At 42.8% G+C, this 15,995-nt stretch overlaps 1 protein-coding gene across 6 annotated transcripts in view; it reads left to right on the top strand.

Annotated features, from left to right (window-relative positions):
• Positions 1-15,995, top strand: part of LOC105492553 (mitogen-activated protein kinase kinase kinase 19) — an 83,617-nt gene that overhangs the window by 52,805 nt on the left and 14,817 nt on the right. For 4 of the 6 annotated variants that reach the window (XM_071072644.1, XM_011759769.2, XM_071072642.1 and 1 more), the window contains 4 exons: positions 3,808-3,851; positions 7,643-10,096; positions 12,080-12,229; positions 14,221-14,918. In XM_071072644.1, coding sequence (XP_070928745.1) covers positions 3,808-3,851; positions 7,643-10,096; positions 12,080-12,229; positions 14,221-14,918 — 3,346 coding nt within the window. Of the gene's footprint in view, positions 1-3,807; positions 3,852-7,642; positions 10,097-12,079; positions 12,230-14,220; positions 14,919-15,995 lie in introns of those variants that run through there. The other 2 variants (XM_011759772.2, XM_071072643.1) reach the window with 2 other exon arrangements.

Here is a 15,995-nt window from a genome sequence, read left to right as displayed (position 1 = left end):
GAACTGGACGATTGGTAGAGGGATTCCCAAGTGTCAGCTTGTATAGATTGATGGACCTTTTCTCTCAGCTAGTTTTCCCCAGAGAGAGAAACCAAGTGCCTGCCTGCAGGTTATTAGAGGCAACGTTCTTGGCACTGAATAGGGTTCATATTTCCGTGTGTACACTTCTCCTTAATCCTCATGTTTTCACTCCAGCACCCCATTTCTGCTCTCAGCCATACCCAGCTCCTTAGCATCTTTGTTTCAAGCCCTCCAGGGAATAAACTTCCAGTCATCTGCAGGAAAGGAGAAGAGTAAATCCTCATAGTGGACAGGGCAGGGAATCTGGGACTTATTCCAGCACAGGCTTATGAGCACCCTCTCGTTTCAGTCTTGCCTGCATCCCTGTCTTTGGAAGTACCTTCAGTTCCCATTCCTTTCCGAGATTCTTATTTCTGGTTGGGCTCTCCCCTTGCAAGCATCGGGCAGAACACAGAAAGCTGACAATTCAATCAGTTATTATTCGTCCATATAGTTTTCTCTGTCCAAAATGTTGATATTGCTCATCTGTTGTTTTATCATTTGGGTGTTTTTATTTTTTTGTCCTTATTTAATTTTTTTTTAATTTTTTAATTCCTTTGCTGTGATTTTAGTGTGATTTGTGGAGGGACTGGAGAAAAGCTTGTAAATTCAATCTGCCATTTTTAATTGGAACTCTGTACTCATTTTATTTTATTTACTTGTTTGGAGATAGGGTCTCGCTCTGTCACCCATGCTGGAATGCAGTGTTGCAAACATGGCTCACTGCATTCTCGATATCCCAGGCTTAAGTGATCCTCCGCCACAGCCTCCTGAGTAGCTGGAAGTACAGGTGCATGCCACCACACCTGGCTACTTCTAACATTTTTTGTAGAGATGGAGTCTCACTATGTTGCTCAGGCTGGTCTCTACACATTTAAAAAAGGCTTGGACACATGTTGTCAAATTACCTACCAGAAAGATCTTGCCTCTGCATTCCCACCAGAAGTCTTTACCACACATAATTCCTGACCAATATTGGATAATATTTATCCAAATATTGATAAGAATACTTGAAAGGAGTTTTTTTAAAAAAACTCAGGATGTTATCCATATGTACCCAACTATAAATTATATTCAATTGTATTTCTGGATTAACTTCTAACATCTTTTCAATGAAACCTCAACCTCCGGAATGCAACCCCTGGGAGCAAAGAGCAAAGATCTGTCTTTCCTGCTCACAACTATAAATTGCCATCTTCTGGGACAGCGTTGGCCACTCAGTAGGCACTCAGTAAATAATTGTTGAGTAGGCCGGGCGCGGTGGCTCAAGCCTGTAATCCCAGCACTTTGGGAGGCCGAGGCGGGCGGATCACAAGGTCAGGAGATCGAGACCACAGTGAAACCCCGTCTCTACTAAAAATACAAAAAGTTAGCCGGGCGCGGTGGCGGGCGCCTGTAGTCCTAGCTACTCCGGAGGCTGAGGCAGGAGAATGGCGTGAACCCAGGAGGCGGAGCTTGCAGTGAGCCGAGATCGCGCCACTGCACTCCAGCCTGGGCAACAGCGTGAGACTCCGTCTCAAAAAAAAAAAAAAAAAAAATTGTTGAGTAAATGCATTAAGAATGAAGTGGGGGTGCCATGGCCAGCTGTGTCCAAGGGGAATGCCTGTGGCCCCTCCTGTTGGGGTCCTCTTCTTAGGTGACTTGTTTTTCACCTGGGATTGGCTTTTCTACTGTGTTAAATCTTAAAGAAGTCTTTTTCTCTCTGTGTGAAACTTCAGAATGACAGCCTGTGGCTGAAATGGACCTACAGACATTTGTTTGACCCTCACAACATTGAAAAACCAGGGAGGGGAGGCCAGTCCCAGTGGCTCACACGTGGAATCCCAGAACTTTGGGAAGCCAAGGTATGAGGATTGTTTGAGCCCAGGAGTTTGAGACCAGCCTGGGCAATATAGTAAGACCCTATCTATACAAAAAATTAAAATTATAAAACTTTCAAATAAATAAGCAAGGGTAGGGGAAGGAGATTTCACATAAAATCTGCAGCTTGGGCCGGGCATGGTGGCTCACGCTTGTAAGCCCAGCACTTTGGGAGGCTGAGGTGGGTGGATCACAAGGTCAGGTGTTCGAGACCAGCCTGGCCAACATAGTGAAACCCTGTCTCTACTAAAAAAAAAAAAAAAAAAAAAAAATACAAAAACTTAGCCGGGCATGGTGGCAGGTGACTGTAATCCCAGCTACTCAGGAGGCTGAGGCAGGAGGATCACTTGAACCCAGGAGGCGGAGGTTGCAGTGAGCTGAGATCCTGCCACTGCACTCCAGCCTAGGCGACAGAGCGAGACTCCGTCTCAAAAAAAAAAAAAAAAAAAAAAAAAAAAAAAAAAAAATCTGCAGCTCTCTGGCTTCTCTTGGAAGATCTAGCAGTGCTGAATTACCCATCTGGATTGGATGACGTCACTGAGAGCTGGGTAATGATGCCCCTTTAGTTGGGGCATATGATCTCCATTTACTGCTGTGCCTTGCTGTCCCACTTCATCCATTTCTGTTTTGACCCTGGAGACACTGGAGCTTTTGGCTTCAGCTTTAGACAGTCCAAACTATGCAGAGATGGTGGTGGTGGTGCGTGGGGTTTTGGGGATCATTCTGACTTTTTGGTAAGAAGAGAACAACTTCCAGGTTTTATACTACCTAGTAAGTCCCATCTCATTACCTGGGTGAGTCTTCCTCACACTCACCTTTCAGAGTTTGTGGTTGATCTAGTTTAAACAACTGTTGGGAGACACATATAAGAATATTTTCACATTTCTGCACAGTTCAGGCTTTCTTGTTTTTTTTGTTTGTTTGTTTGTTTGTTTTTTTGAGACGGAGTCTCGCTCTGTCGCCCAGGCTGGAGTGCAGTGGCCGGATCTCAGCTCACTGCAAGCTCCGCCTCCCGGGTTCACGCCATTCTCCGGCCTCAGCCTCCCGAGTAGCTGGGACTACAGGCGCCCGCCACCTCGCCCGGCTAGTTTTTTTTTTTGTATTTCTTAATAGAGACGGGGTTTCACCGTGTCAGCCAGGATGGTCTCGATCTCCCGACCTCGTGATCCGCCCGTCTCGGCCTCCCAAAGTGCTGGGATTACAGGCTTGAGCCACCGCGCCCGGCCAACAGTTCAGGCTTTCTAAGCAAAAAACACTAGGAAACCAGTCAGAAGATGATTGAACAGCAAAAATGCCTCAGAAGTTAGTGTATTGCTCCAGAGAGGTTTAGAGACTGATTTCCCCAAAAGCTGTTTGCTTATATTCTAGGGTAATAAAACACAGAGTCACCTTTCTCCTGGAGGCATTTGCTTACAATTCATAGGAAAGTTCTCTCTTTCTCTGGAGGGAAAGACGGGCTAAAGTGCCACCCACCCAATCCACCCCCTGAGTCTCATCATTCCAGGGCTCCCTCCTGTGATGCAACTCTACCAGCTACGCAGGTCGACACCCGGCTCTCATCACGTTGCCCTGTGAGGAACTGGGATGTGGGGAACTGACATTACAATGTTCTGTGAGTGATCAATGGTCTGCTCTGCGGTCCAGAGATCTCGGGTTTTCTCTCAGAATAGAGATAGAAATATAAAACAGCAACCCCTGCTAGTGGCAGTGGCCTGAAGTTTTGCGTAATGAGTTCACCTCTGTGTGAATTCCACAGGGGAAGCCTCCAATATCTACAGCTTTTCCTCAGACCCCTTAGCATCTGCACTACTTCACCGGCAGACTGTGGCTTGAGACTGTTTTCTCTCTACTACTAAGAATATACAGTTATTTTTTTTCTTGTTGTAGAGTCTTCGACCTCTGATGTGAAGTACAGTGGCCAAAGCATCGAGGTAAGATTAGTGCTAGCATTATTGACTGAGAATTAAAACCAAAAAACTCTATCAAGTAATTTAGAACCAAATCCTCAGCAATTACAGTTGACCCTTCAACAATGCAGGGAATAGGGTCACTGATGTCCCCAACACAGTCAAAAATCCACACATAACCTTTGATTCCCCTAAAACTTAGCTACTTATAGCCTACCGGTTTTTTTGTTTTGTTTTGTTTTGTTTTGTTTTGTTTTGTTTTGTGTAGAGACAGGGTCGCACTGTGTTGGCCACACTGGTCTTGCTCCTGGCCTCAAGTAATACTCCCCTTTAGCCTCCCAAAGTGCTAGGATTACAGGTGTGAGACACCGCACCTGGCTGCAATAGCCTACTGTTGACCAGAGCCTTATTGATAACATACACAGTTGATTAACACACCTTTTGTGTGTTACATGTATTATATGCTGTATTCTTACAAAAAAGCCAAGAAAATAAAATGTTATTAAGAAAATCGTAAGGGACCAGGTGCGGTGACTCATGCCTATAATCCCAGTACTTTGGGAGGCCAAGGCAGTGGATCACGAGGTCAAGAGATCGAGACCAGCCTGGCCAACATGGTGAAACACCATCTCTACTAAAAATACAAAAATTAGCTGGGCATGGTGGCGTGTGCCTGTAATCCCAGCTACTCGGGAGGCTGAGGCAGGAGAACTGCTTGAACCTGGGAGGCAGAGGCTGCAGTGAGCCAAGATCGCGCCACTGTACTCCATCCTGGCCACAGAGCAAGACCCCGTCTCAAAAAAAAAAAAAAAAAAAGAAAGAAAGAAAGAAAGAAAGAAAGAAAGAAAGAAAGAAAGAAACCAGCAACAACAACAAAAGAAAATCCTAAGGAAGAGAAAATATATTTACTCTTCATTAAGTGGAAGTGGAGCAGCATAAAGATCTTCATCCTCATTGTCCCCACGTTGAATAGGCTGAGGAGGAGGAAGAGGAGGGCTTGGTCTCGCTGTCACAGAGGTAGCAGAGGAGGAAGAAAATCCACATGTAAGTGGACTTGCACATTTTAAAGCTGTGTTGTTCAAGGGTCAACTGTGTTTCTTGGAAAAACAACAACTCACATGTAGTTCCTAGAGTAGCAAATCATTCCTGGGAAAATTACGCCTTGCCAGGTGCAATGCTTTTCTGGAGTGTTTCTGTTCTCATTACATAATGAGCTGAATAGCTCCCTTAGACATTTTTTTTTTTTTTTTTGAGATAGAGTCTCTGTTGCCCAGGCTGGAGTGCAGTGGTGCAATCTCAGCTCACTGCAACCTCCACCTCCTGGGTTCAAGCATTTCTCCTGCCTCAGCCTCCTGAGTAGCTGCGATTACAGGCACCTGCCACCACGCCCAGCTAATTTTTGTATTTTTGGTAGAGATGGGGTTTCACCATGTTGGTCAGGTTGGTCTCGAACTCCTGACCTCAAGTGATCCACCTTCCTTGCACTCCCAAAGTGCTGGGATTACAGGCATGAGCCACCACACCTGGCCAGACATATTTTAATTTGTCTTTTTTCAACCTATCTAGAAATTAGGCAATTGCCAGTGGTGGAAAGGTTTTCCTAGTTGTCTAATTTATAAGTTTTTGGAAAGATACTTGCAATTCTTAGTTTCTCAACTACCTGACCCTTCTTTTCCTATGAGCCTTTGAGAAATACTTACGCATAGGTACTGCTTAGCATTGTAAAAAGAAACTTACTGACCTAAAAAAATGTAATGGCCATTACTAGGCAGATGGTTAAGCACTGGGTGAATCTGCCTTTATTTCCTAAGTCATTTTGAAGAAATGGGGAAAATCATCCAGACAGTAAAACTGGGACCTACACTACATCTCATCTACTTTTAATGCCTAAGTTTCTAGAGTCAAGTTCCATTTCCTTCCTTCCTACACGTACGTGGCGATAGAATGAAAATTAAACATATATTTATCAATTACTACCCATGACCCATGCCTTTAAATATTGTGATATAAATAGGTACTGAGTCTGTATACACAGGAAAAGACCACAATGAAAAGAAGCATAAAGTTAAGGAGTTCATAGCTTACTGCCTACAAAGCTTAATATTATACATTGGGGGCCGGGCGCGGTGGCTCAAGCCTGTAATCCCAGCACTTTGGGAGGCCGAGACGGGCGGATCACGAGGTCAGGAGATCGAGACCATCCTGGCTAACACAATGAAACCCCGTCTCCACTAAAAATACAAAAAAATTAGCCGGGCGTGGTGGCGGCGCCTGTAGTCCCAGCTACTCGGGAGGCTGAGGCAGGAGAATGGCGGGAACCCGGGAGGCGGAGCTTGCAGTGAGCCGAGATCGCGCCACTGCACTCCAGCCTGGGCGACAGAGCAAGACTCCGCCTCAAAAAAAAAAAAAAAAAAAAAAAAAAAAAAAATTATACATTGGGTTACACTGACCTCTACAGGATGATAATAAAAACTAGCTTAGTTTGAAAATAGAGGGCAAAGGAGAAATGAAAGGCATCCATTTTCCTTTCATCCACAAAAAAGAAATTTTGTACATTTCATTCACAAAATAATTCAGCAAAATGATGGTAAGTAGTTGTGTTTCAGATACAAATTCTGAGTTAGTCAATAACTGGTAATTTTTGAGGTATTTTAACAACAACTTTAAACTGTTCTGAGTGGGATTTCAAAAATCTTAAATCAATTCTATGGAAAGTAAAAAGAAAAAGGAAGAGAAATAAAATGCTTCTTATCTTAAATTTTTACCATTTACATTATAGGGCCTTCGTTTAAAAATATATAACCATGAATATTTGCATCTATAATAATTCTGGTTTTAAAATGTGTTGTTTTGAAGCACACCAACATAGCACATGTATACATACGTAACAAACCTGCACGTTGTGCACATGTACCCTAGAACTTAAAGTATAATAAAAAATATTAAAAAATTAAAAAATTGGCTGGGCGCGGTGGCTCAAGCCTGTAATCCCAGCACTTTGGGAGGCCGAGACGGGCGGATCACGAGGTCAGGAGATCGAGACCATCCTGGCTAACATGGTGAAACCCCGTCTCTACTAAAAAATACAAAAAACTAGCCGGCGAAGTGGCGGGCGCCTGTAGTCCCAGCTACTTGGGAGGCTGAGGCAGGAGAATGGCGTGAACCCGGGAGGCGGAGCTTGCAGTGAGCTGAGATCGGGCCACTGCACTCCAGCCTGGGCGACAGAGCATGACTCCGTCTCAAAAAAAAAAAAAAAAAAAAAAAAAAATTAAAAAATTAAAAAATTGTTTTAAAACCTTAAAAAAATGTGTTGTTTTAAATTGGTTCTAAAAAAAATATTGGGAATGAGGTTTTAGTTTTAAAAATTGTGATCTTTCCAGGCATAGTGGCTCATGCTTGTAATTCCAGCATTTTGGGAGGCAGAGGTGGGAGGATTGCTTGAGGCCAGGAGTTTGAGACCAGTCTGGGCAACATAGAGAGACCTCGTCTCTACTAAAATTAAAAAATTAGCCGGGCATGGTGGCACACGCCTGTAGTCCCAGCTGCTCAGGAGGCTAAGGTGGGAGGATCGCTTGAGCCCGGGAAGTTAAGGCTGCAGTGAGCTGTGATTATTCCACTACACTGCAGGCTGGGTGACAGAGTGAGACCTTGTCTCAAAAAAAAAAAAAAAAAAAAATTGTGATCTCCAGGCTAGCTTTGTACTTTAAAAGCCTTCTTTAAAAGGATATTATAATCTCTTTAGACTACTTTAAACCAGTTAGCATGATATTTACATATGTTTCTGCATTCATAGCTTTTTCTCTCTTTCCTTTTAGTTCCCTCTGCCACCACGGTCACTCTTGCCCACACGATCTGGTGTCCTTAGTATCCCCCGAAATCACAAGTTTCCAAAAGAGAAAGAAAGAAAAATTCCAAGCCTCACATCTTTTGTGCCTAAGCTCTCAGCGTCTGTTCGTCAATCTGATGAGCTTAGCCCAACAAATAAGCCTCCAGGAGCCCTAGTTAAGTTGTTGATGGATTCGACTCTCAGGTCTTCTGATGGCTTCATTTGGTCAAGAAACATATGCTCCTTTCCTAAGGTTAACCATCACAGACAATGCCTGGAGATGGAGGAGAACTGGAAATCCAAGGAAATAGAAGAATGTAACAAAATTGAAATCATCCACCTTGAAAAAGGGCAGTCTTCGGTGTCTTTTGAGAATTTGAAGGAAGGCAATATTCCTGCAGATAGGGAAGAGGATATTGACTGCCATGGGAGTAAAACGAGAAAAGCTGAAGAAGAGAACTCTCAATATCTTTCATCAAGAAAGAATGAGAGGTCAGTAGCCAAAAACTATGAACAAGATTCAGAAATAGTACGTACCATTCCAAGCAAGTTCCAAGAAGCCCAGCATTCAGAAATAACTCCAAGCCAGGATGAAGAGATGAGAAATAATAAAGCTGCTTCAAAAAGAGCTTCATTACATAAAGGTGAAGCAATGGAACCAAACAATATTTTAGAAGAGTGTACTGTACTTAAAAGCTTATCCAATGTATTCTTTGATGACCCCATTGATAAACTCCCGGAAGGTCGTAGCAGCATGGAGACAAACATAAAAATATCAATAGCAGAAGGAGCCAAACCAGAAATGAGTGGGATGGTGCCTCTTATCCACATCACCTTCCCTGTGGATGGAAGCCCCAAGGAACCAGCAATAGCCAAACCAAGCCTCCAAAAAAGAAAGAGAACCATTCATAACAACCATAGTGTCAACATACTTGTACACCAAGAAAATGACAAGCATGAGATGAATTCCCATAGAAGTAAGTTGGATTCAAAGACTAAGACAATTAAGAAGACACCTCCGAATTTCCTGATTTCTACTGAAGGTCCCATTAAGCCTACCATGCAAAAAGCCAGCATAAAAGCACAAATTTTCCCTGCTTTGGGACTTGTTGACCCTAGGCCTTGGCAATTGCCCAGGTTTCAAAAGAGAATACCACAGATAGCAAAGAAGCAATCAACTCACCGGACTCAGAAACCTAAAAAGCAATCATTTCCTTGCATATGTAAAAATCCAGGAATACAAAAGTCATGTGTTCCTCTTTCTGTTCAACCGGCAGAGCCAAGACTAAATTACCTAGATCTTAAGTATAGTGATATGTTCCAAGAAATCAATTCAACTGCTAATGGACCTGGAATCTATGAAATGTTTGGGACCCCTGTTTATTGTCATGTGCGAGAGGCTGAAAGGGATGAAAACAAATATTACCGTGAGATATGTTCGGCTCCATCAGGCAGATGTATCACCAATAAATGTCGATCTTCACACAGTGAGAGGAGCAGCAATATCAGAACAAGACTTTCTCAGAAAAAAACACATATGAAACCCCCAAAGCCTTCATTTGGCATTAAACAAGAGCACAAAGGCTTAATTTCTAAAGAAAAGAGTTCCAAGGCTGTACGTAGCAACCTACATGACATTGAAAACGGAGATGATATTTCAGAACCAGACTGGCAGATTAAGTCTTCAGGAAATGAGTTTCTATCTTTCCAAGATGAAATTCATCCCATGAACTTGGCTCAGACACCTGAGCAGTCCATGAAACAGAATGAATTCCCTCCTGTCTCAGATTTATCCATTGTTAAAGAAGTTTCTGTGGAAGAGTCTATGGGCGATAGAGACATTTCTAACAATCAAATACTCACCACAAGCCTCAGAGATCTGCAAGAACTTGAAGAGCTACATCACCAGATCTCATTTATCCCTTCGGAAAACAGCTGGGCAGTGCCAAGTGAGAAGAATTCTAACAAGTATGTACAGCAAGAAAAGCAGAATACAGCATCTTTTAGTAAAGTAAATGCCAGCCGAATTTCAACTAATGATCTAGAGTTTGATAGTGTTTCAGATCAGTCTAAAACACTTGCAAATTTCTCTTTCCAAGAAAAACAAGAAAGTGCATCTTCGCAGACATATCAATATTGGATACATTATTTAGATCATGATAGTTTAGCAAATAAGTCAATCACTTATCAAACGTTTGGAAAAACTTTAAATGGCACAAATTCAATTTCCCAAGGAATTCCGGACTCTGTAAATAATGAGGAATTGACAGATGAACTATTAGGTTGTCTAGCTGCAGAGTTATTAGCTCTTGATGAGAAAGATAACAACTCTTGCCAAAAAATGGCAAATGGAACCGATCCTGAAAACCTAAATTGTATCCTCAGTCAGAGAGGAAGTACCCCAAAAGAAATGGACAGAGGGACAACAAATGTCAAAATGCAGGTTGGTAAAATTAGAATCCGAGATTCATTGGGGTGGGAAGGACCTCAGAGATAATCTGGTTCAAACCCCTTATTTTCAAATGAGGAATTATAAACCCTACACAATTAAATAGTTTCTTCAAGGTCTCATTGTTTGATCACAAGGTTGGAATTCAGGTCCTCTGACTCCCAGGCTAAGATGTTTTCATTATGCTGCCTCACTTCTGGAATTTAGCTAGCTTGACATTGCAATGAAATCAGTTTGGTTAAATTAATTTAGCAAAACCATTCAAATAGGTCAGTATTTTATTCAATGATGACATTTTCAATCAACAGCATATCATTTCCAACTGTCAGCAGAGAGATAATTATAGGCAAGACATTGCTCTAGGTATGTGAGATAGAAAGAAATGAACATGGTCCAGAAGTGGCTCACCATTTTGTTCATATGAAGACATGAAATGTACATTTCTTAGAGTCCCTACACCTGAGCATTTGCTGCCAGATGATTCACTACTTTAATGCAAAATTATTATTGATGCCTACTGTGTTTCTGGCAGTGGGCCAAGAGCTAGGAGCATAGTGCTGTACAAGACTCAGCCATTGTTCTCATGGAAGTGTAAGCAAAAATCCTGAAATAAGATTTTAAAAAATTTTGTTTGGCATGGGAGTGGGCATGGAGTGGGGAAGAAGATCAACAGATAGTCGAGTTTTCTTTGTTATCATTTTCACTAAAGTACACGAGCCTCCCAAACTGAAATTCTAAAGACAGAAACAGTAGTTAAGCTGAAATATTATGTATTGAACGCTAACTCAGGTTATAGTACACTACATCCACACTGTATCAGGATCAGGAATAATTTTTTTTTTTGAGATGGAGTCTTGCTCTGTTGCCCAGGCTAGAGTGCAGTGGTGCGATCTCAGCTCACTGCAACCTCCGCCTCCTGGGTTCAAGCAATTCTGCTGCCTCAGCCTCCCGAGTAGCTGGGATTACAGACACTTGCTACCACGCCTGGATAATTTTTGTATTTTTAGAAGAGATGGGGTTTCACCATCTTGGCCAGGCTGGTCTTGGAACTCCTGACCTCGTGATCCACCTGCCTTGGCCTCCCAAAGTGCTGGGATTACAGGCGTGAGCCCCTGCACCCAGCCAGGAATAATTATTTTAAATAGTTGGTCAGAAGAACATACAAGGTAAAGAATTATCCCATAGCTTCCTGGACTGTTTGCTAGAGATACTAGTCTGACTTCCCGCAAGTCTGACTTGCAGATGGTAAACTGGCTTCCTGGTTTGGTTACTGTAGATAATGGGTTGATTTCCTGGGTTGGTTGCTGCACACTGTAGGTCAGAGTTCTATTTTTATATATGGTCTGGCCATTGTTGGTTTGTATATTATCTCTCAGTACATATGTGTATGTATATATGTGATGTATATGTGTGCATGTATGTTTATGGATTATATATCATTTATGTTTATGTGTGTGTACATTTGTGTGAACACACATATGAATATGTGTGTATGAGTATGTGTGTCTCTATGTATGTGTCCAGCTCTGCGTATGTTTCTCTCTCTGAACTAGGCTGTGTTTAGGAGCAAGTTGACCATGATAATGGGAATTTTGAGGAGAGTTGAGGTTAGGGGGCTGAGGAGATGGCACACATTAACATATTCTGTCATGATAGGGACCTTGTGAAAGATCATTCTCAAAAGACAGTGGTTAGTAGCTGCAGGCTCATGTGGGGCCTGAGATGAACAGGCCTAAGATCTCCTCCTATAAAATATACAGAGCAAGATGTGGTTTTAAAATGTGTATAATTAACAAGGCTGAAGGACACAGCTAAGATACACTACGTGGTCATTTGGGGGAACAATGTGTCTCTAGAAGTTACCTTTAAGAGTGGCCACAGACGGGAACATGAAAAGAAGACTTTACTCTCACCCCTTTCTCTCCATCCCAGTGACTTGGTTTAATGGTCATCTTTCCTTTTGTCTCATTCTTCCAGAGGCATAGTAATGGGCTCAGGACATATGACAGGGAGGAGAAATTTCTCATCTCAAATGAAAAGATGACATTTTCTGAAAATAGTTTAAAGTCTGAAGAACCTATCCTATGGACCAAGGGTGAGATTCTTGGAAAGGGAGCCTATGGCACAGTAAGTTAAACTGGAAACTTGAAATCAGCACTCCCCACCCCTCCACAGTCCCTCCCTCCGCCCCCCTCACTCCCCAGTCATCCTCCCTGCTTCCTCTGGCAAGCACTCTTTTACTTAGAACTCTTTCAGTTGAAGTAACAGAAAATCCAAGCACTGAGGGAAAGGACCATTACTGCTTTATCCAATCGAAAGGTCTAGAATAGGTCAGGCTCTGGGCTCAGGTGGCTTCAGGAGTCAGACGATGTCATCAGGATCTGGTCTCTCTCTCTGTCTGGCTCTTTCTCAGGCACATATAGCGATACAATGGCCACTGCATTTCTAGCCTCTCATCCTCCCAGGTTCAAGTCCAATGGGAAAGAAATATCTTCCTTTGATCGGGCGCAGTGCCTCACGCTTGTAATCCCAAAACTTTGGGAGGCCGAGACGGGCAGATCACGAGGTCAGGAGATAGAGACCATCCTGGCTAACACGGTGAAACCCCATCTCTACTAAAAATTCAAAAAATTAGCAGGGCATGGTGGTGGGCGCCTGTAGTCCCAGCTACTCAGGAGGCTGAGGCAGGAGAATGGCGTGAACCTGGGAGGCGGAGCTTGCAGTGAGCCGAGATCGCGCCCCTGCACTCCAGCTTGGGCGACAGAGCAAAACTCCGTCTCAAAAAAATAAAAATAAAAATAAAATATCTTCCTTCAACAGCTGAATATGTTACTGGAAGTTTGGAGAATCATTGGTAGATGGCAAAAACAAAAGATGTTCCTTACATTTTGTGAATTGTGTAAGAGATCTTGGAGGGTGGGGGGTGAAGACAGGTGGGTACAAACGTACAGTCAGATAGAAGAAATAAGTTCTAGTGTTTGATAACACAGTAGGGTGACTATAGTCAACAACAATATATTGTGTATTTCCAATTAGCTAGAAGATTTGAAATGCCCCCAACACAAAGAAAATGACAAATGTTTAAGGTGATGGATGTCCTAAACACGCTGTCTTGATCGTTACACATTCTATGCATGTATTAATATATCACATGTACCTCTTAAATATGTACAAACATTATATATCTAAACCCTAGCACTTTAGATAGTTATTTACATAGACGAGTAAAGAAAAGGCTGGCCCCCAAATAAGACTTGTGCTGTCTCCAGATGGGGACGTTTCAGGAATCAGTGAGAAGATAGGAAGACACAAAACCACTGAGATTACATCACAAGGGTGATTTCCAGGGCCTGTCTCCTCGCTCCAGAGAGCTTGGGAGCTGAACTAGCTCTATTTTACGTATTGTCAGGAGCTTTTCCAAACCACCATCTCATGTAGTCATCATAGAAATCTGGGAGGTAGGCCAGGTGTGGTGGCTCTCGCTGTAATCCCAGCACTTTGGGAGGCTGAGGCAGGTGGATCTCTTGAGGTCAGGAGTTCGAGACCGGACTGACCATATGGTGAAACCCCATCTCTACTAAATACAAAAATTAGCCAGGTGTGGTGGCACACACCTATGATCCTAGCTACTAGCTATTCAGGAGGCTGAGGCGGGAGGATTGCTTGAGCCCAGGAAGTTGAGGCTGCAATGAGCTGTGATTGTGCCAATGCACTCCAGCCTGGGCAACAGAGTGAGGCCCTGTCTAAAAAGAAAAAAAAAGAAAAAGAAATCTGTGAGGCAAGTATTGTTACCTCAGTTTTACAGATGAGAAAAACTGAAGTCAAAAGATTAGACATTTATCCCAAGTTATACAGCTGGGGAAAAATGAAACCAGGATTCTAGCCAATTCAAGCCACTGTAAGCCAATATGACATCCATCCACCATGTTTCTCATACCCATCTTGGCTCCACTGAAACACTGAATTTGCTTAAATACTTTGCATTTAGGAAGGGAGGTATCGACTTAGAGAAAGACAAGGGTTTAGGAAGAGAAGGGAAAGTCAAGTGTCACCTGAGGCATTTTGTGAATGAGTTATGTCATTAATTTAATAACAAGGTATTATTGGTTTGCTTCTAGGTATACTGTGGTCTCACTAGCCAAGGGCAGCTAATAGCTGTAAAACAGGTGGCTTTGGATACCTCTGATAAATTAGCTACTGAAAAGGAATACCAGAAACTACAGGAAGAAGTAGATTTGCTCAAAGCACTGAAACATGTCAACATTGTGGCCTATTTGGGGACATGCTTGCAAGAGAACACTGTGAGCATTTTCATGGAGTTTGTCCCTGGTGGCTCAATCTCTAGTATTATAAACCGTTTTGGGCCATTGCCTGAGATGGTGTTCTGTAAATATACGAAACAAATTCTGCAAGGTGTTGCTTATCTCCATGAGAACTGTGTAGTACATCGCGATATAAAAGGAAATAATGTTATGCTCATGCCAACTGGAATAATAAAGCTGATTGACTTTGGCTGTGCCAAGCGTTTGGCCTGGGCAGGTTTAAATGGCACCCACAGTGACATGCTTAAGTCCATGCATGGGACTCCATATTGGATGGCCCCAGAAGTCATCAATGAGTCTGGCTATGGAAGGAAATCAGATATCTGGAGCATCGGTTGTACTGTGTTTGAGATGGCTACAGGGAAGCCTCCACTGGCTTCCATGGACAGGATGGCTGCCATGTTTTACATCGGAGCACACCGAGGGCTGATGCCTCCTTTACCAGACCACTTCTCAGAAAATGCAGCAGACTTTGTGCGCATGTGCCTGACCAGGTAAGAAACTGAAAGCAAGAGGAAAAAGACAAATGCCCAGAGATTCCAAGTGGCTGACATTTCCCTTGCAATTTATGGCCCATTAAAAGCTTCGTTTTGGTTATGAAGTCAAGTAGACAGTGATTTTGTGCTGAAAGTAATCATAATCAGTCATATTGGGTAATTGTATTCATTGTTTTATCAGGGTATGGGAGGCAATGCTTCAAGTAGAAAGTGCCTCCGTTAAATGTCTTATTAAGTTCTGTTAATACTTGCCCAAATCAATGGGTTTGCAAAATGTGTTAAAGATCTGCTTATTTGCCAATGAGACATCTTCCTAGGAACTGGCTAGGGTGAAATGACATCACCTCGCATTTAAAGTGAGGGGAAACATTTGGGGCCAAATAAACAAATGTCTAATTGGAGTTGAAATCTCCAAGTTCAATGTCAAGTTGGGGAATATTTGGTGAATCAGAAAAGCCTTAGAAAATTGCCTGTTTTCCCCTTCATTATCTTCTCTCATATCTATGGAATTAAATTCTGGGTAAAATGTTAGAACTGTAACTGTAATGTAATGGAGACGAACTAGTGCTGTGATTTTCAAATTTTTAGCCAGGTACTCTCTGCTCATATGAAATCTTAAATCAAAGAATGAAATAAAAGCAGAGAGATGACTCTAGTTAAAGTGTGTACCCATGGGGTGGGGAAGAGTTAAGGAGTAGGGCTGTGGGTGCTGGAGTCCACTCTAGGATATTGCACAGCAGCCCCGAACCCACCTACCTAGCAAGGCTCAGCTTTAGTTGGAGGACAAGAAAGGCCTGAGACTCAAAGTCAATTTCCTGTCTTTCAAGGAAGTGTGCCTTCTTATCCCTCGATGAAAAACTCCAGTGTCCCATCTTTTAGCAAGCACATATGGCCACCCCCAACACCCAAGGGCTTCATTTTGCCTTTCTGAATGAATCTTAGAATCTACAGGTCTCCCTCTCTGCCAATGAATTTGCCCGTTTTTAAGTCTCTCTCTCTCTCTCCCAGCACGTGTGTATCAGTCCGTCCTGGCTGATTTCAGGATGATTACATGGGCCAGGGCAGGAATGCCAC

This window comes from Macaca nemestrina, chromosome 11 (assembly GCF_043159975.1).
Source record: "Macaca nemestrina isolate mMacNem1 chromosome 11, mMacNem.hap1, whole genome shotgun sequence".
NCBI classification, from domain to species: Eukaryota; Metazoa; Chordata; class Mammalia; order Primates; family Cercopithecidae; genus Macaca; species Macaca nemestrina.
Note: the sequence above shows the minus strand (reverse complement) of the source record. Positions and strands in the feature narration are given on the sequence as shown.